This window comes from Staurois parvus, unplaced genomic scaffold (genome assembly GCF_062004578.1).
Source record: "Staurois parvus isolate SC_StPar_1 unplaced genomic scaffold, SC_StPar_1.0 ptg000105l, whole genome shotgun sequence".
NCBI lineage: Eukaryota > Metazoa > Chordata > Amphibia > Anura > Ranidae > Staurois > Staurois parvus.
Genome location: NW_028317901.1, coordinates 6,128,681 through 6,148,551, shown reverse-complemented (window position 1 = coordinate 6,148,551; position 19,871 = coordinate 6,128,681). Strand labels below are relative to the sequence as shown.

The window sequence follows — 19,871 nt, the reverse complement described above, 5'->3', positions numbered from 1 at the left end:
GCCCCATACAGTTGGAGTGTCTATACTGTTTTGTAGGTGTGCGGTCTTGGTCCTATTGGGCTACATTTATTTACCTTTTTTATATTGTTTTTACTTCCTACACTCACCCGCCACTTTATTAAGTACAATTATTTAATTGCTTGGTAACACAAATTGCTAATCAGCCACTCACATGGCAGCAACTCAAAGCATTTAGGAATGTAAACGTGATGAAGACGACTTGCTGACATTCAAACTGAGCTTTAGAGTGGGGAAGTAAAGGGATTTAAATGACTTTGAATGTGGTTGTTAGTGCCAGACGGGCTAGTATTTCAAAAACTGCTGATCTACTTGGAGCAGCTGTCTCAGGCTCTCAGCGGCTCACGGAGAGGCTAAGACCCTTTTTTACATGGGGCAGACTCCGTTAGCTCAGCAGGGGATTTGTCCGCTAATCCCCACTGAGCAGGTGGATGACTAGTCTGTGTCCCCTCCACTTATGCAGAGCGGACACAGCCCGTTCTCCTCTATGGGTGGTCGGATGTAACAGGACTGCCTGTCCCATTACAACCGACTGCCATCCAATCTGCGAGATGGAGAACTGATCCCCGTCCGTCCTTCTTCTTCTTTTTTTTTTTTTTTTGCGGATTGGATGTTAATGAGTGTAAACACACATGTCTGTTTACACCCGCTGCTCCATAGAGAGAATAGAGGGTCTGATCGAGTCTGCTTGAAAGACGGGCAGGCAGACCTGATCGGACCACTAGTGTGGAAGGGGCCTTCGTCCAGCTGCCGGTCAGGAATCTGAGTGGATCCTGACTCTAATATTGGGATTTCTCCCCAGCCTGGGCTGGCTCAGTGATGGAAGTCTGCTGAATATAACCACAGGAGCGCAGCTAGTCTAATATTTGGCAAGATTTAGAGGGCCTAATAATCCATGTGCAAATATTCGCTTTTTGTTTAGAAATGGGATTTACCTGAACTTTAACTGAGCTTTTAGTGCTGTATTCAGGCACAAATAGTGTAAGTGCTTAGTTGTTTTTTTTTTTTTTTTTTTTTTTACTGGTCCCCCCCTAGTTTGCATTTTTCATTTTACATTTATCACAATAATGTTCATCTTTGAAGTTTGCTTGGCCTGCAAAATGCAAGGCAGTCTTGATAACTTTGCGCCAAGCCTTGTAGGTTGTGTTGTTTCTAACAAGGTATAACTAAAGGAAAAGGGATTAGAACTCCTGTCAGGTGTTTATTCCTGTATGTGCCCCCACTGGGGAGATTCAACCTCTCTATTTGTCCTTTTTACTGTTAACAGAGTGATAATGGGAAAAAATGCCAAATTTTGGGTTGTCACCAGAACAGGATAAGAGGAGAAATCCCTAGTGTTCTAATAGGGACACTAGTTCTGGTGACAATTTAGGGATTTCTAATGGGAAACAGATGGCAAAAACTGACAGGGATTATAGCTCTCCTTTTACTTTCTCAAAAATGAAGAAAAAAAAGTGTGCATTTAGTTCTAATTTAAAGTGACCTTATGTCTAAAAGATGATATCTGTTATAACAAACACATGTCAGTATTTCTCAAGATTAGACATGTAGCTGATAAATGAAACCAAATGTATTTAGAACACAGGTGTTTCTATGCAAAGTAGACATTCTATCTAGAAATTGCTAGAAAAGTGCCTTATGCTGATTTAGTTTTAGTGTTTTGTGATTCTGTGTTTGATTTGGGGATTGTATTGTACTCTGCTTAAAGGCATTGAATATATTAATATTTAGTCATAGAAAAAGTTGTTTTGTATCGGAGCTCTGAGATGATATCATTGCAGAGGATGCAGCTGGACATCATTCTGACGAGCCTGCAGGATCACACACATGTGGCATCCTTACTGGGATACAGCTCTCCTTCTGACTCCTCAGACAGCTCCTCTCTGCCTCTTTCCTATTGCTCCAGTTCTGACCCCAACTCTCAGAGCAGCCATCCAGACACTCACCTGGCAGAGATCCTGATGAAGACACTTCTGAGAAACCTGGGCTTCTACACGGTGAGACTATATAGATGGTGTCTAGTTCATCTGTTTATGGGTTTTCCCTAAGCACATATTCATTTTATTGCTATAGACTTAGACTAGCCATACATGCTTAGATTTCTCTCATACAGCCCTGCAAGCTGAATGGAAAAAAAAAACATTTAATAGATTCCTCCATCCACACAGTCCCCTCCTGACTATTGTAATCTGACAGCCATTGGCACCCATGGCTGTCAGACTACCCTATCAATGAAGTTTAGTTGCCTGCAGGGCCACTCAAGATTTTAAAGGATAAATTGATCTTTTTACAAAAAATAATAAATGCATGTTTTTTTTCAGGTAAAAAAATGTGTATTTACAATTTTTGCTTTAGAAGCCTGTAAAGCATTGCATCAGCGATCAGTAGATTGCTGGTGTTATGCAGTTCTTCTGCAGACTGTCAATGTAATCGGTCTGCTCCTACCTTGTACAAGCAGACTGTTACACTGACAGAAAGGAATGCGCGCTCAACAGTGTCGTGGTAGTTCATTGATAACTGCAAGCTGACAACCGCAAAGGCTGTTGGTACTTGTAGTTCATTGATTCACAGGGATCTGTGAATCAATGAAGCGGCCGTGTGGGTGGAGCTCCGCACTGCCACGCTTTTTGAATTGTGGCAGTGAGTACGTGGAGAAGATCCCTGGCTTGCTGCCACGAGGAGGGTGGGGGGGATCTGGGGGAGAGGGGTCTGAGGCTGACCATGTTACATGTTCTACCCTAAATATGGGTGTAACATGTTCAGAAAGGTGAACTTATCCTTTAAAAAAATTCAAGCCATTCTACCATTAGGGTTACAGCTGGCTGCTAAATATTGTTTCATTTTATTTACGGAGGGTAACATTCTGATTTATTTTCCTGAGTTTTAATGTGATATAATTCTGTATGTATAAAATCTAGGGCAGCCAGCAGTGCTCTAAAGAGAACCAGTCAGGAATATGCATTTGAAAGAATCTGAATCTCAATTCTTATGTTATTATACCAATACAGTTTTAACACTCGAAGAAAGTGTGTGTTATGTTATTTTTGTTATATTCTCTCCGTGTTAGAGCAGAAATGTCATCTTAGTGTAAAGCTCACTATACACTCGACAATGAGATTGTACCATCAACAATTTAGTTAGTGTTATTAAACCAAAAAGCAAACCTTTATTTTATTGCATCTTACCATTTCTTAGATGTGATGGCTGTATTCATTTTCTTTTGTAGACTTTTTCTTCTATTTTCATCTAGCGATCTGGCCAGTAAGTCTGTTGTCTTAAATACCAAGCTCTCCAGCAGAATGTGCCAGTTGCAGAGATGAGATAAATCATTTAACACTAGCAGGGGTACTTACATTGTTCAGCTTTAATTAATTTTATGTATTTATGTAAAACCTTTATCTCAAAAGGGAAAAAAAACTGCTGTAACTGCTTATAAAGTATTGGCTGGAGTTTGGCTTCAAATTGTTAGTGTATTTAAATCTTCTAGTACATCTGACACTAACCTACCCCAGACTGACAATGCCGCTGTCCAAAGGTGCCCATGTGCTCATTAATCCAGAATGGGGGCACTATAACACAGAAGGCATGTTACTGGCCAGATCAGCAGGTGAAAACAGAGGTAAAAAGCCTAAGAAAACAAAACTAATTCAGCCACCACATCTAATGATTTGTAAGCTGCAATATGTAAAATTTTTGGTTTTGGGCTTAATACATTTTTAAGGACCTGCCAGAATTGATGCTAATTAAATGAGTTTTTAGGTTTTTCCTCCTATTACATAGTTTTAAATGTGCTGTGGCAGTGAGCATTATGGCAATGATATACTGGCTGCACCTAAAATCTTCCCACATGTCAGTGCAGAGAAGAATGGATATGACCTCCTCTTATTATTTTTATCCAGTTTTAGAATAAAACATTTCAAAACGTAGAGCAGAAAGCTGCACACCAGGTATGGGAGGAAATAGAAAAGTATAGATTTCTGCATACTAGTGTTTTTCTTGCAGCAGGCATATGAGTTAGAGTAAGGAGCTAAATACATTCAGGTTGATGCCATGTCACATCTTACAATCTTCAAATGTTCCACGCTTCACTGGTGCCAGGCAACTCTGGAGTTACATAACAGAGCTTGCAAGGGTATTCAAAGGCCAAAAATCCAAGGAAAAAAGAAACAGAGTGAGCTGGATATTGCAGATACCACTTCTTTATTAATAAACTACTTTAATAAAGTATTTTTAATAAAGCCATTTTATCTGCAATATTCAGTGGGCTGTTACTTTTATTTTTTTTTATGTCTCATCTTCCCCCTAAACTTTGATACTGTTCCCTTTTGTATTTCCTACAGTATGTGGGCACCCCCTGGGGATTACAGAGAGATCTTTGTAACACTGATGCAATTCTCAGATCTTCTGTAATCTCTTTGAGTATGGAGGCTGATTATAATCTTTCTCTTTTTCCACAAGAAGAGAACTCCTAATTATTTATTCTCTTTTAGGATCAAGCTTTTGGAGAATTAGAGAAGAACAGTGATAAATTTATTGTAGGATCATCGTCCGCAGAGAACAGCCAACCGGCTCATCTTCATGAGCTGCTGTGCTCCTTGCAGAAACAGTTGCTGGCATATTGCCACACAAACAATATAAGCGAGGTATGTATCGCAGCAAAGTGCAGTGGATGATGTCATTCTGCTTTGCTTACTAATTAAAGAGGAAGTTCAATAGGTTTTTATTTTTTTCTTAAGAGCATTAGATACTTTGTATAATGTGTATCGACTTTACATTACCAGGATTAACATTTTATTTTTTGACATACACATTCATAGGACAAAGAACTAAACCAGAAGAGTGCAGTACATAGAGCACATTTAAGCAAGAAATTGCAGACAGATGAATTAAGTGATTTTCTTTTTTTGTATTTTACTTTAGGTTTTTACTGTCTACTCTCTAACAATAAAAAAAAAAAAAAGGCGACTCCTTTTCTCTGTCTTTTCTGTTAACCTTTGCTGCCACTGACGTATGCCATGCTTCGTTTGCAGCAAAGGGGGGGGGGGGGGGGGGAGAGTGGGTTTTACACACACTCCTGTAGAAACGTGTCCCAGCCATGTTTCTCTGGCTCCCATTGGTGGCAGACCCAAGACTGACATTGCATGTGTCATCGGGAAAAGGGGAAGGAGAATGGATCCAGCTGTCATTTTCCCTGGCCGTTGTGGCTGGGGAAGAATTGAATGGTGCATGATCTGTGCTGCATTAGGAGAACTTTTCACCAAAAGAACATCAATTAGGGGACTTTTTGTTCCCTATGTAACAAACAATGTTTAGTGGGGAAATTTACCCCCAAGCACCTAAACACATCCTCTCAAATACATTTCTGAGCCCCCCTACCCCACATACACACACATCCAAGTGTAAACATATGCACCAGGGGCACTTAGACATGAAAATGACGATTGCTGTACACATATTGCTGTGCATGGGAGCAATACATCTAGGCCCAGGGGCGAACTGACCATTTAGAAACTCAGGCACTGCCCGGGGTCAGTAGGGGGCCCCATGAGATGCCCCTGGTACCTTTTTTATAGGCTTTTTTGAGTTTTGGCAAGGACACAGGGGCCCCATGATCCCCTATTGCCCGGAGACCCCATGAGTTGTCAGTCCGCCCCTGTCTAGGCCCATTATTCATAACTAACTCTAAATGGATGACCTGTAGGGGATTTTGAAGCGCTGCCTTTAGGAAATATAGGGTACTGAAGTTTGTTCCTGATTACAAGCACGTGCTATTTGTCAAGACTTGACATGTTGGGTGTCTATTTACTTGGTACATCTTTTATATTTTACTAATAAAAAAAATGTGGAATATATTGCTGTTGTGTGCCCTAAAATTAACTTTAGTGTGTTTTTTTTGCGACTGATTAACCATTGTGCTAATATTGTAATAATGACACAAAAACTGGAACTACCGCTATTTTTTGTTTTCTGTCTGTCTGGGGGTTTTAAGTAATCTTCCAGCCTAAAATGTGTGCAAAAAACTCAGAAACAACTCGGACCGATAAACGGTTAAACAGGGGTTACATGCCTACGCTATATGAACCAAAACAAACTCTGCTGTTTGTTATTAAGGGAAAGGTTTAAAATGTGGAATGAGACATTTTCTAGCATCACAAAGGCAGGTAAAGAGATATTGGGGTGTAATGTCTATACCATCTAAAGGCACCGTTAAAGCAAAAAAAAAAAAAAAATCTGTAATATGCTCTGTCCTCACCAAATCTCTTGCTTGGAAAAATAGAAACTGGTGTACTTACTCTACATGTATAATACATACATGTTTCAGCACATAAGGGATTCCACAGTGGGAACAGATGGAGGGTGAAAGCAGACTAAAGCTAGGCATACACACTTTTTTTTTTTTTTTTTTTTTTTCTTTCAGCAGAAAAAATGAATGGATTCCCTCATCCACACAAGCCAGGTGGATGGAGGAATCCTCCCAGTTGTGCTATTATATTCTGTCAGCAGGGACTTCTTCACTGATCAGTGCTGCACTGGCTGATTGCAGTCCCAATCAACAGAAGTCAATCTGACAATCTATCGGACAGGGAGGGCCACACATATATCAACATTCTGCAGCTCCTTGCTGACCCAGCCTAATTTCAGTCAGTGTGTATCCAGATTAAGATACATTTTTTTTTTGCTATTTGTCTGATGTCGGCAAAGCAAACTGTAATTAACGGACAATCAAATTCTGTGTATTTTTATGTAAAATATGTATAGAACAACTATGTATTACCTCCTTAGCTGGTCATTTGAAAACGAAGAGATTATGAGGGCTCCAAGGAGTTATAAGGAAGAGAAAGTGTCAGTTTTGTTTTTCTATTGTGTCTCTTAGAGGAACTACAGTTTCCTATGTAACTACAAGTTAAAATAATTTTTATATATATCATGTCCAGAAATGGAGGTGAAATGTTTGTTGTGAAATGTTAACACTATCCTCTGTTTGCAGAACTCCAGCAGTGTGGCGTTGCTTCACAAACACCTCCAGCTACTTCTGCCCCATGCCACAGACATCTACTCGCGCTCTGTTACCCTGCTGAGGGAAAGTCCATGCAATGGGAGTGTGGGAGAGAAACTGCGTGGTACGTGTTACTTTAGGAGTATGAAGTTGGAAGGTGCTTGTATTGTTACACAGACACAAAGGGGGGGATTTGCTAAAACTGGTGCTCTCAGATTCGGGTGCAGCTGAGCACAGTAGCCAATCAGCATCTCACTTCAGCTTATTCAATTAAGCTTTGATGATAAATCCTGAAAGCTAATTGGTTTCCATGCAGAGCTGCACCAGATTTTGCACGGTCCAGATTTAGCAAATCTTCCCCAAATTGTCAACACAGAATGCCATTATTTATCCTATTTTGTTGGTATACCTTTTATTTCTGTTTTCCCAATATTTCCTTTCTATTTATTTGTGTATCTGGCTACATATTCATTTTTTTTTCTTTCCATACAGATGTGATCTATGTGTCTGCAGCAGGCAGTATGCTTTGTCAGCTCATAAATGCCTTGCTGTTATTGCCAGTGTCTGTGTCCAGACCTCTTCTCAGTTATCTACTAGACCTGCTTCCACCACTGGATCGTCTCAATAGACTATTACCTGCAGCTGCTCTTTTGGAAGATCAGGAATTACAGTGGCCTCTTCATGGTAAATGGGGGTCCTATTAATATTTGGTTTTACAGGAATGGTAAAAATGTTAATATTGTTGGGATGAAAACTAGTAACTAAGTTTATTAGATGAGTAGGACAGTTTGGTTCAGATATCTGTGTCTATAATAGGCTGAAAATATTGCACTGAACAATTTAGCAGAGTTGTGTAGAAACTATTAAGCCACTTCTGATAAACGAAAGTTTTTGTTTGACTGCAGTCCACCCGTTTCTCCTCTTTATGCAGGAGGACCAGAACAAGTGGACCCTGCAGGAGTATTGTTGCCTGCTCCAGCTCAGTCTTGGGTCTGGCTCGTGGATTTGGAACGAACTGTTACTCTGTTGATTGGGTGCTGTTTGGGAGGCATGCTGCAAGGATCGCCCACATCACCAGAGGAACAAGACACTGCTTACTGGTTAAAGACTCCTTTATTTGGGAATGGCATTGAGATGGATGTTCCTCAGCTGGGTAAGTCTGAGTACAAATAATTGAATAGCTTCATGGTGACTAGTAAATGACTATTCTGCAAATACATTACAAAGGCTAATATACACTAGGTAAATATTTGCTTGCTTATCTGCACACATGTACTGAATGTATGTGGTAAATCTGTCTTATGTATAATAAATGTTTGTTAGTCGTATTAGCACTGTTTGCAGTTGTGTTTTTACACAGTAACTTTTTTGTATGCATTCTTTGTTTATTGATTTTTCATAAGTGCAAAAAATACAAGAACATTAATGCAGTCTGTAAGAAAAAATAAAGTACAAATATACCATTCGGTTACTTGCACACGGTACTGATGTTTGAACATCAGTATTCTTAGCCAATATTTCTTGTGTTTATTTTGCACATATTTGTGCATATTTTGCTCGCGTATTTGCTTGTATACAAGTAAAATAAATTCTAGCTCTCAGAATGGAATTTTAACCTCAAATTAAAAATGTTTGCATGTATTTGTGCAAATTTGTGCACAAAATCCTCACCAGCATCTTAATTTTCTGTATTCTATACACAATGTGTGTGTGTACATGCACATGGAAAAGGCTGCATTTTTCGATCAGTTAAAATAAAGTTTTTAGGTAGCAGCATGCAAACAACCTTAAAGTGATATTAAAGGCAAGTTTAAAAGAAAACCGCAAACATGTCATACTTACCTGTTCTATGTAGTGGTTTTGCACAGAGCAGTCTCGATCCTACTCTTTGGGTCCCCCACTGGAGCCCCTGGCCCCTCCGTCTTGCCAGGTGTCCCCAGAGCAAGCAGCTTGCTTAGGGGACACCCAAGCAGGCTTGCTCCCAAGCCGCAGCTCTGCATGTCCATTCACACACACACACAGCCGTGGTTCGGTCCCGCCTCCTCTCTCTTCTCATTGGCTCACTGGCTGTGATTGACAGTAGGGTCGAATGGCTCCCGCGGCCATCTCTGCCAATGAGAAGGGAGAGTCCCTGGAGAGCCGAGGCTCTTGTGCACATCTCTGAATCGTGATGGGGCTCAGGTAAGTATTGGGGGGGGGGGGCTGGGGGGTCTGCTGCACACAGACAATGCATGAAGGTAAAAGACCTTGAGTCTTTACAACCTCTTTAACTGCACAGTAACTTTTACTCTGTATTAAAAGGCAAATCATTTTCTTTCAGATAAGTGCATGAGTGCTCTGCTGGAAGTGTCTCTGTCTGGAAATGAGGAGCAGAAGACCTTTGATTATAAGCTAAGGCCAGATGTTTCAGTTTTGGTGGATCTGGCAGTTGGCTCTACTAAGGAGCCAGCACGAAGCCTGTGGATTAGTATGCAGGATTATGCTCTTAGTAAAGGTAACTGATTATGGATAAGATGAGTGCATAATATAAACAATTGGCAGGATCTAATTGTATAATTCCATTACCAGACTGGGACAGCGCCTCTGTTAGTAATGAATCCCTACTGGACACGGTATCACGCTTTGTTCTGGCGGCACTGCTGAAACATACAGATCTTTTGTCCCAAGCCTGCGGAGAGAGCAGGTAAGGAATTCCCTACAGTAAATATGTGAGATAACCTGTCATTACTTAATGTTGATATGTATAAGCATACTTGCACATACATGCAAATGCTTGGCAGTATTGGCTATTCATATTGCTTGAAAAGTAGTCACACAGTATGGATCAAGAATTTTTGTTTTATTCAAAATGACCAAAATTAGTGATGGTAAACCATATAGTTTAAATACAACTGTCAATTAATTGCAGCAAGCTTTCATGGTACAAGTGAAGTCCACATCAGCTCCTACACTACATACCAATAGCTATATTGCACACAGGCCAACCTAATTGTATACAGTTAATGGATTAAATAGGTTGGCCCTCACATTTACCTACTGGTAAATCTAAAGTGGATTTCACAAAGATTGTGGCATCAGATTATAGCTGTTTAGTAATTACAGACTTGCAGATTTTGATTTATAGGAAACAATGGCATTCGACTACTTTGCTAACTGTGCATAGTTTACATGGTGTGCTAAAAGCAAAAGGATCAAAAAAAGTGTGCTGTCATAAGTCATCTGAAGTGCTACCCTAGTGTTATGATCTGCTTTGCTACTTTGCTTTAGATACCAGCCAGGGAAATCGCTAGCTGAGGTGTTCCGCTCCGTGTACAAGGTCAGAAGTCGATTACTTGCTTGCAAGAATATGGAACTCATCCAAACTCGCTCCTCATCCAGAGAGAGATGGGTACGTTGAATGCAATTAGAGAGTAGAGAATTAATTTGTTGGACGTAAAAAATAAAGACATAAGATATAATAATACTGGAAAATGACTGTCTGTCTGGAGAATGTTAGTGGGTACTAGAATAGTAGCAAAATATTTCTGATTTGTCCATGTATTGTATAATTAAAGTGGTATTAAACTTAAAAGCAAACATTTTATTCTATTGAGGCTTACCACTTCTCATATGTGATGGCTGTATTGGGTTTCCTTTCTAGACATTCTTTCTTCTATTTATATCTGGTGATCCAGCCAGTAAGTCTGTTTGTTTTTCGAAAGAACAAGCTCTATTTCAGAGTGTACCAGTTACAGAGATGAGACAAACCATTTAACACTAGCAGGGGTCCTTACAGTGATCAGCCTTTATTTATGTAAAACCTTTTTCCTAAAGGAAAAAACTGTGCTGTAACTGCTTATAAAGTATTAGCCATAGTTTAATTTCAATTTGTTAGTGTATTTAAATCGATTAGTACATTAACACTCCCCTCCCCCCAGACTGACAGTGCTGCTGTCCAAAGGTACCCTCTGTGCTCATTCATCCAGAGTGGGGGCACTGTAATACAGGAGGTGTGTTACTGGCCAGATCACCAAGTGAAAACTGAGGGGAAAAAAAGCCTAAGAAAACTGATGCAGCCACCACATCTAATGATTGGTAAGCTGCAATATTTTACATTTTAAGTTTTGGGTTTAATACTGCTTTAAAATACCACCTTATGACTGTTATGGTTGGAAGGCAATGTGTACTTACAAACAGGTAGGTGCACCAAACAATTGGTAGTTTGTAAGGAATGAAGGTGGGCAGAGGCGGCTCTAGGCTCTGTGAGGCCTTGGGCAAAACTTAGACATGAGGCACCACTCATGCCCATAATGGGAAAAATAAATCAAGCGATAACAATTAGATGTATAAATTGCATATATTAAGAGCTTTAAATCCTTTGAACTGTGAATTCACAGTATGCAGCAAGGGGACGTGCCCGATATATGCAGCAAGGGGACGTGCCCGACATATGCAGCGAGGGGACGTGCCCGACATATGCAGCGAGGGGACATGCCCGACATATGCAGCGAGGGGACGTGCCCGACATATGCAGCGAGGGGACGTGCCCGACATATGCAGCGAGGGCACGTGCCCGATATATGCAGCAAGGGGACGTTCTAAATTATGCCGCGCTCCTCCTCTAAGTGAAAAATGACAAACTAAAAATCAATTCATATTTCCAAAAAAACCATATCATAAACCAAAATATATCAATTAAAAAAAATGTGATCAACAAAATAAAATATGACATCCCGTGCTTATCATTTACAAATAATAAGTCTCTATGAATAAGTGGTGATAATTCCCAGTGATATAAAGCAATAAATAATTCCAGGTGACTTCCATAGTGAAATTCAGATGTGCGCTCACCTCCAAGATAGCCTATAATAGGCTAATAACGCTTTTGTTCACTATATGGAACTGTTGTGTGTTGCACTATATGAGGAATGGTGGATCCCTCTCCGCCGGCTCTCCGTTTCCTATCCCTGCTGGGATCTTACTCTCTTGTTGCTTCTCCCCTGCTTTCCTCTCCTCTGCATATGCCCTCAGTGAAAATAGAAAATTCCAGAGATAGTGCTTTATCCTTTTAAAATTGCTTTAATAAGGTACCCAATTGCACTCACATATAAAAAAAAGTTAAAACCGCTTTTGTATTTACAATGCTGCGTCCTCAGCATGCCAAACACCGCATGCCTGATATGAACCTGTCGTCCTCGAATGGCCAGTGACGTCGTAGCTCCTCCCTTACGCGTTACGCCGCCGGTCACGCGGCTTCATCAGGGGGTTATGATATATATCCCCATATAGCCAGCAAGGGGACGTGCCTCATATATCCAGCTAACGGATTGTCCAGTCCAACTAAGAGACAGTCCCAGCTAGGAGACAGCTCAATCCAGCTCAGAGACAGTCCCAGCTAAGCTATGAGACAGCCCACTCCAGCCTCTGAAGGTGGGTCCATCTTTCGATTGTGAATTACTTAACCATAAACTAGCATCTGGGCATGCATGCCAGTTTTCTACAAAGTTCTCCCTTCCTTCAGATACTGTAGAATGCATTAAAATAATTCTGTATATATGAATAAACAGCCTTTCTAGATTCTTGTGGCTGCTTAGTACATTCATTGGCGTAGAATACCATTAGTAAGCTCTGGCTTTTGACTATCAGAAAAATTTGTTGTGGATTTTCTTGCTTGGATCATGTTGGCAATGTTTACACATTTCTGGACAGGTTTCTGAGAACCAAGAGTCAGCAGATCTAGGCTCCCAGGAAAACTCTTTTACAAGAACAATAGATGAAGAAGCTGAGATGGAGGAGCAAGCAGAGAGGGAGAGAGAAGAGGGACACCCTGAACAGGAGGAGGAAGATGAGGACCGTGAACATGAACTACTTACTGCTGGCAGTGAGTATAATATGGTCTGGACTGTGGAAACATTGATTCCTTTGTAGATGTAAAGTTCAGGGGTATTGGCTACTGTGGTACTGCTCTCAGATCACTTGCAAAGTCATTTTTTATAAACCTATATGTCTTTATTTTTTCCAAGGCAAACAAAACAATGCTTTCAACAGCAAATGTAAATGGCTTAAAATGTTACTAAACCCAGGACCCTGCATTTACTATATCTGGTCTCTAACAGTTCACAGAACATGGAAATACAGTCTTGTGACTTCTATTAGTGTACAGCAGAGTACTGGTTAAAGCTTGTAGGAGTTTTAATTCTCCCTTGATTGTTATATGGCGCTGCAGGACCACTCACCCTCTGTCTGGACAGCGTTAATTAGCCCTGTGCTGATCATATGCATTCTCCCAAAGGAAAAAAAAAAAAACCTCTATCAATACACACCAAACTGAGCATGTGCAGCTTGCCCCCAAGGCTCAGAGCAGACGAGATCAAATATCTTTTTTACATAATGTGAAGGATTAACCCCTTAGGTTCAATCATGAGCATAACAAGCATGCTTTACTGTATATACAGACTGATTTTATTGTTTCGGGTTTAGTAACACTTTAATTCCAGCAAAAACAAGGAAACTAAAGTCCATTTATCTTCAGCACAAGGTGAAAAAAACCCCCAAAAAACAGTGTATCAGCACACAGCTACACAAGGGTTTTACCCGCAGAAAGAAAAGTCCAATCAAAGCCTTTTTTTGGGGGGATTCCAGCAGACATGCAGTCCTTCAGATGCTTGTCTCCTCTCTAAACTCTTTACTATTCCACACCTGCTGTAGGAGCTTCCTGTCTTTTAAGGGCTGCTTCTTACAGGTAGGCTTAACCCTCTTGGGACCTGAGTCCTGAGTCCCTGTAATCAGGGGTGGAGGTTCTTTCTCACCTTAGTATCTCTCCAAATTCCGGGTCCCAAATGAGGCCTTCTCAATCCAGAGAGTCTTATCAGACTACCCGGAACTCCCTCACACTACATGAGTAAAAGCCCCTGAGTACACCATCTGCACAAAAATCACCCCCCTTTAAAGGTACCACAACCCAAATATGGGTGAAATATTACTTCCATCCCGCATTCATCCTTGGCATCCTGTACAATGTATAAAGCCTAATGTTACAGCCTCATCACCCTTTGTGTAAGAAACTTTCATATTTTAATTGTACAGTACATAGGCAAAGTATATATAGACCCTGGAGTTTAGGCTGGTACCTTCAGGAGACATTTCAGGACATGCCTCCTGGGTGCCTTCCCTATAATCCTACCCCACTCAAGGTGATGGACATCTTCTCCCTTCACAGATGCATCACTCTGGGCTAGTTTTTTGTTTATTTTTCTTTATTATTTCTTAGTCAGATTGTTCAATCAACTCCTCACTGTCTTTTAATACCACAATTAGAAGCAATGTATCTGGATTGGCAGAACCTTTGTAATCCTTGAAAGCCGTACCTGGATCCCACTCTGTAGGGATGGCTTGAAATGTTGCTCAGGGCACTGGATTCTGCATGGGCTCTCACTTTGACACTTACAGGGGAGTATATTGTTTTTTTTTCCCATAGCCCATTTTTCTCTTTTAACAATAAGAAAGTCTTCCCTATCAGTGGAAAGTGATAATACACCAGTCTTTCAGGCTGGGGAGGAGTGTGTCAGTCCCTCATGGTCCATTTTGAAGCCAAGCTTCCCATCAGAATTCTGGAGATCAGAGCAGTTTGAATGGCTCTGCAATACTGGACCCTTTTCCTGCGAGGACACCCATTCAGGGTGCAGTCAGACTGTGCTATGGCTTTGGCCCCTGTCAGCCTCCAAGGGAACACCAGGAGTCTTTCAGCTTTGAAGAAGGCTCATTTCATGGACAGGAACTCACAATCCTTTGATCTCCACAGTTCACATCCCAGGATTCGACAACTGGAGAGCAAACTACTTCTGCCCCCACCACCTGGATCAAGGGGAATATCTTTAATCTGATACATCAGAAATGGGGCACTCCAAATGTAGACATCCTGGCCTCCAGATTCAAGTTTAAACTACCTCTGTTTGTATCAGGACCAGGGATACTCTGGTGCTGGCCTCAGATGCCTTGATAATTCCCTATTCTCAGTTCAGGATAATCTAATTGCCTTAAACAAACACTTTACCAGGACAGGTTTCGACCTTGTCCATTTTTTTTCAAAGAACTTTGCTGTCTCTTGAAAACACGAAACCCCTTCACACTTTACAAAGACAAGGTTGTCTTACACCTCCATGAGAACTTCGTCCCACCATCCTTATGCCCTGCTCCAAGGCAACCAATAAAAATCTCTCTTGATTGCTTGGTCGTTGTCCGAGCCATTAGTATCTAGATTAAAGCTCCAGCTTTGATCAGACAGACTAATTCCTTATTTGTCCTGTCGTCAACACCCTATTTCTAAGTCCACCATCACGAGATGCTAACGCTTACTCTCAATGACAAATCTCCTTCTGCACTTGTACATGTCCATTCCTCTAGGTTGCTGGGAATTTACTGGGCATTTCAGCACCACACATCTGTATGTGTAATGCTTTGTAAAGTCTCAGTCTGGTCTTCTGTCCATCCTTTTTCAAAGTTCTACCAGATGGATGTCCAATGTGAATGCAGCTTTCGGCTGCAAGGTTTTTAAAGTGGCACTCTGAAGTTGGGTCCTTTTTTATACCTTTGTTATTGTTGGTCCTGTTGCCACAGTTCTGTTTACCTAGTTGTTGGCCACTTATCTCATTCATTGGTTTGAGACGTCCCAGGGTCTATGAATACTTTTGCCTATGTCCTGTAACTGTACGATTTAAGATGGGAGTAATTTTGATTTGCCTATAAATTTCATTTTTGTGTCACAGTACAGGACACAGACCCCCCCCTCCATACCATTCCCTGGCTTCTTCTGCATTGCTTGCTACAAAACTGAGTATTCACATAGTGAGAAATAGTTATAAAGGAAGGGAAAATGTCACCAGCACACCGAGGATAACTAATATGGGTCCAAAAGTTTTAATGAACGATCACATAGTTACAGCAAGGCAACGTTTCGGAGCCTCGCGGGACCCCTTCATCAGGCATGTGACGACTGATGAAGGGGTCCTGCGAGACTCCGAAACGTTGCATTGCTGTAACTATGTGATCATTCATTAAAACCTTTGGACCCATATTGGTGATCCTCGGTGTGTTGGTGACATTTTCCCTTGCTGATTCTGTTTGGTTCCAGCCGACGGTCGCTGCAGCATCCACTTATACTCACAGCCATTTTTAACGCAGGAATGTGTGCGTTTGGATTGTACACTTGTATAGTTATAAAGGAGGCGCTCAGTTGGGCTTTGCCCTATTACTGCATCCAAGAGCATCACCGTAACACTGCACTCTTCTACAGCCTAACCATTTCAGGGCAGCGTATGCACATTAATTAGATCATGTTGATGGGAGCTTAGCTATTATGAAAGGTGGATTATAATAAAACTGTTCTGTCCTTTTGTGCTTTGCAGCATGTGTTTTTCTCATCGACTGCAGGTACAGTTGATGATCTCACATAAGTAAAAAGCAGGACATTTGTCAATTCTGTCATGCAACAGGAGCAGTAAGTCAAATCATGAGACTGTTATATGATCTTGCAGCTTTGTTCTTAAATTTCTCCTTTAGCTACTCTAAAGTAGCACTGCAACATAATAAAACCTGCCCCTGACTATTTCTTAATTGTACGCTCTCAAATAAAAAAAATCGCTTTGATCTCCAGTGGGAATTCTGTAGCAGACTTGAGCATAGCTGTCTCCGTTTGCTGCCCAGGATTAGGAGTGTGGGGGTTTCAAATACAAAAAATCTTTGATTCTTAACTTGTACATGGAAACCTGAAAGTGTAGGGATTGGGTTAGAAAACAGACTTTTGAGTATTGCAGAAATATATTTAACACTGGACCTCCTAGATATAGTTCCCGCCACAGAACCAACATGTGCATGAATGATTTAATACATCGTTCTAAATCTTTGCAGAAAGTTTGTGCTTTATGCTTACGAATAAAAAATTTTTGCAAAAGATTAATTTTGTTGTTTTTCAGTATGTGATTTTGTTTAGGATTTGTTATTGTAATTTGTATTTTTGTAGTGCCACAAATGTACACAATATATTTTATGCATATTTTGTAATATGTTTTTGAAAAACTACGGGAGCTACAGAGAGACAGGAGCTACATGAACTATCCCAAATTGATGGTACAAATATATCAGTACAAACACTGTACTGTTAATGTTCAAATTCTTCAAGTGATTTCTCCAGGTCACTGGTGTTACTGCTCTCCTGTCCTAAGCTCCCCTCCTGTCTCTCTTGTGTTGCACCTTACAGAAATATTTCAATGTTTCCTATCAGCCCGTGAGGTGGCGCGCAGCCGGGAACGAGACAGAATTAGCCTGGGCTCAGCCGGGGGCTCTGGCACAAGTACTAGAGCGGAGGAGCATTCCCCACAACTGGTGCAGGCAAGGAGAGACAGTGGACATCTCACAGAAGGACAAGACCTATATACTGCAGCTTGTAACTCTGTCATCCACCGCTGTGCTCTTCTCCTTCTTGGGGTAAGCCCTGTAATAGAACATCTGGAGACCCCAGCAGAGGAACTTCAGCAGCAAGTTTCATCAGCAGTCTCCCATGAGGCTGCTGCAGCTATGACAAGGTAAACAGACAAAGAATCTGGAGTTTGATCAGCAATGTCATGTGTACATGAAAAAAAAAGCAAAAGATTAAAATGCTGAAATTACTCGAGTATAATTTAAATTCCTAATTAAGATGGATTCAAGCAATTTGTTGTAATAACACACGTTCTTTAACATTTCAAGAATTTGTCCATCTGGTCAGCGCAGAAATCCTAATTTAAAAATGTTTAACTGTTCAGATTAAGAACATGTTTTTGTTGCATGCATTCACAACTATATGTGAACACTCACTGCCTTGATTTTCAGCATCTTGATTTGAGCAAATGCAGTATTGTTGGATTTGGTGTAGACACACTCTGAGGGAGCTTCAGCAATTCTGGGCTTTTGCTGTGTATGTGCCTTTAAGGAGGAAGCAGCTACTCTTAAGCTGGCCATAGATTATACAATTTTTTTTTGTTCAATTTCCTTTAGATTTACCTTCAACTATGTAGTGTAGGGGTCTGCCTGATTACATACAAATTGAAAGTGTTTCGGTTTGACCTCATATTATATCGTTTTGGTTAGTGTTGCCGAAACCGATACCGAATATTCAGAATGCACATGGTCAAAAACCAAAACTGAAATGTATGAGGGGGTGGAGAGGCTCAAATGAATAGTCCCCTATGTGATGGCATATGAGTGAAAGGTCCCCTTTGTAGGGGGGAGAGGGTGGGGCGGCAGTGTGTGCAAGGAGGGGGCAGGGGAGGAGCAGTGTATATAGTGAGTTAGCAGTGTATACAGTGAGGGAGCAGTGTATACACTCGGGCTCCCTCACTGGCTTCCCCTATATGTAATTACCGGTTTTTAAATGTAATTACTGGCTTTTTTTCCCTTCACTATAGCTCCAAGAAGGAGCTGTCATTCTCTCTGACGCTAAAGAAAACTAAGGGGCGGGGTCACTGTGTAACATCACTGGGTGACTTTGCCCCTTTTTTTTCTTAACCAGCGGCAAGAATGACAGCTCCTTCTTGGAGCTATAGTGATGAAACAAAAAAGCTGATAATTGCATTTAACCGCCTCCCGCAGTGACGGGCGCAAGGCGGTTCTCTTGTTCTGGGAGGACGTCATATGAAGTCCTCCCATTCTAATCGCGCATGCACAGCTCCGGGAGTGCACAGCGTGGCGATCGGCGGTGCGCTGTGTCCCTTGGACACAGCGGATCACCGATCAACGGAAAGAGCCGAAGATGTCGGCTCGGTCATGTGATCAGGTGTGTCCAATCACAGCTGATCACATGTATATAGGGAAATGTCGGTTATCGGCAATTCTCTCCTCACGAGCTGTCACGCTGACCGCTCGAGAGGAGAGCCGGAAATCGGCATCCCTCAGAGGGGACTGATCAGTGTGCCCTGATGATCTGTGTAGCCCCAGCAGTGCCACCTGTCAGTGTCCATCAGTGCCAGCTGTCAGTGCTCATCCATGCCACCTGCCAGTGCCCATCAGTGCCACATCAATACCACATTTCAGTGCCTACCAGTGCACATCAATGCCACATGTCAGTGCCTATCTGAGCTGCCTTTCAGTGTCACCCATCAGTGCCAGTTAGTGCCACCTATCAATGCCAGTCAGTGCCACCTATCAGTGACCGTCAGTGCTGCCTAACAGTGCCAGTCAGTGCTGCCTTTCAGTGCCCATCAGTGCTACCTATCAGTGTCCATCAGTGCAGCCTATCGGTGCCCATCACTGCAGCCTCATTAGCGCACATCAGTGAAGGAGAAAAATCACTTCTTTACAAAATTTTATAACAAAAACTAAGAAAAAAAGTTGTTTTCCAAACTTTTCAGTGGTTTTTGGTTTGCTTAAGAAAAAATAAAAAACCCAGAGGTGATTAAATACCACCAAAATAAAGCTCTATCTGTCACAAAAAAATGATAAAAATTTCATATGGGTACAGTGTTGCATAACCGCGCAATTGTCATTCAAAGTGCAACAGCACTGAAAGCTGGAAATTGGCCTAGGCAGGAAGGGGGTATAAGTGCCCTGTAGGCTAGCGGTTAAAAACAATGCAGCTTTTAAATCTAATTACCGGCTTTTTTTTCCCTTCACTATAGCTCTGAGAAGGAGCTGTCATTCTCCCCACCGCTAAAGGAAACTAAGGGGCGGGGTCATTCAGTAATGTCACTGGGTGACCCTGCCCCTTTCCTTTAGCGGCGGGGAGAATAACCACTCCTTCACCCCCCCCCACACACACATCTGCAGTATATGCAGATTATGCCATGTTGTATGTAGAACTCAAGCAGTTACTTTAGGCTACTGCCTACAAACCAATTCCAGAGCT

General features: G+C 41.5%; 1 protein-coding gene across 7 annotated transcripts in view; it reads left to right on the top strand.

The window, feature by feature from the left end:
• Positions 1-19,871, top strand: part of HERC1 (HECT and RLD domain containing E3 ubiquitin protein ligase family member 1) — a 199,974-nt gene that overhangs the window by 81,871 nt on the left and 98,232 nt on the right. For 6 of the 7 annotated variants that reach the window (XM_089671440.1, XM_089671445.1, XM_089671444.1 and 3 more), the window contains exons 15-24: positions 1,800-2,015; positions 4,509-4,661; positions 7,007-7,139; positions 7,508-7,699; positions 7,947-8,168; positions 9,336-9,509; positions 9,584-9,698; positions 10,283-10,403; positions 12,704-12,875; positions 17,250-17,574. In XM_089671440.1, the coding sequence (XP_089527566.1) occupies positions 1,800-2,015; positions 4,509-4,661; positions 7,007-7,139; positions 7,508-7,699; positions 7,947-8,168; positions 9,336-9,509; positions 9,584-9,698; positions 10,283-10,403; positions 12,704-12,875; positions 17,250-17,574 (1,823 nt within the window). The remainder of the gene's footprint in view (positions 1-1,799; positions 2,016-4,508; positions 4,662-7,006; positions 7,140-7,507; positions 7,700-7,946; positions 8,169-9,335; positions 9,510-9,583; positions 9,699-10,282; positions 10,404-12,703; positions 12,876-17,249; positions 17,575-19,871) is intronic. The other variant, XM_089671442.1, reaches the window with a different exon arrangement.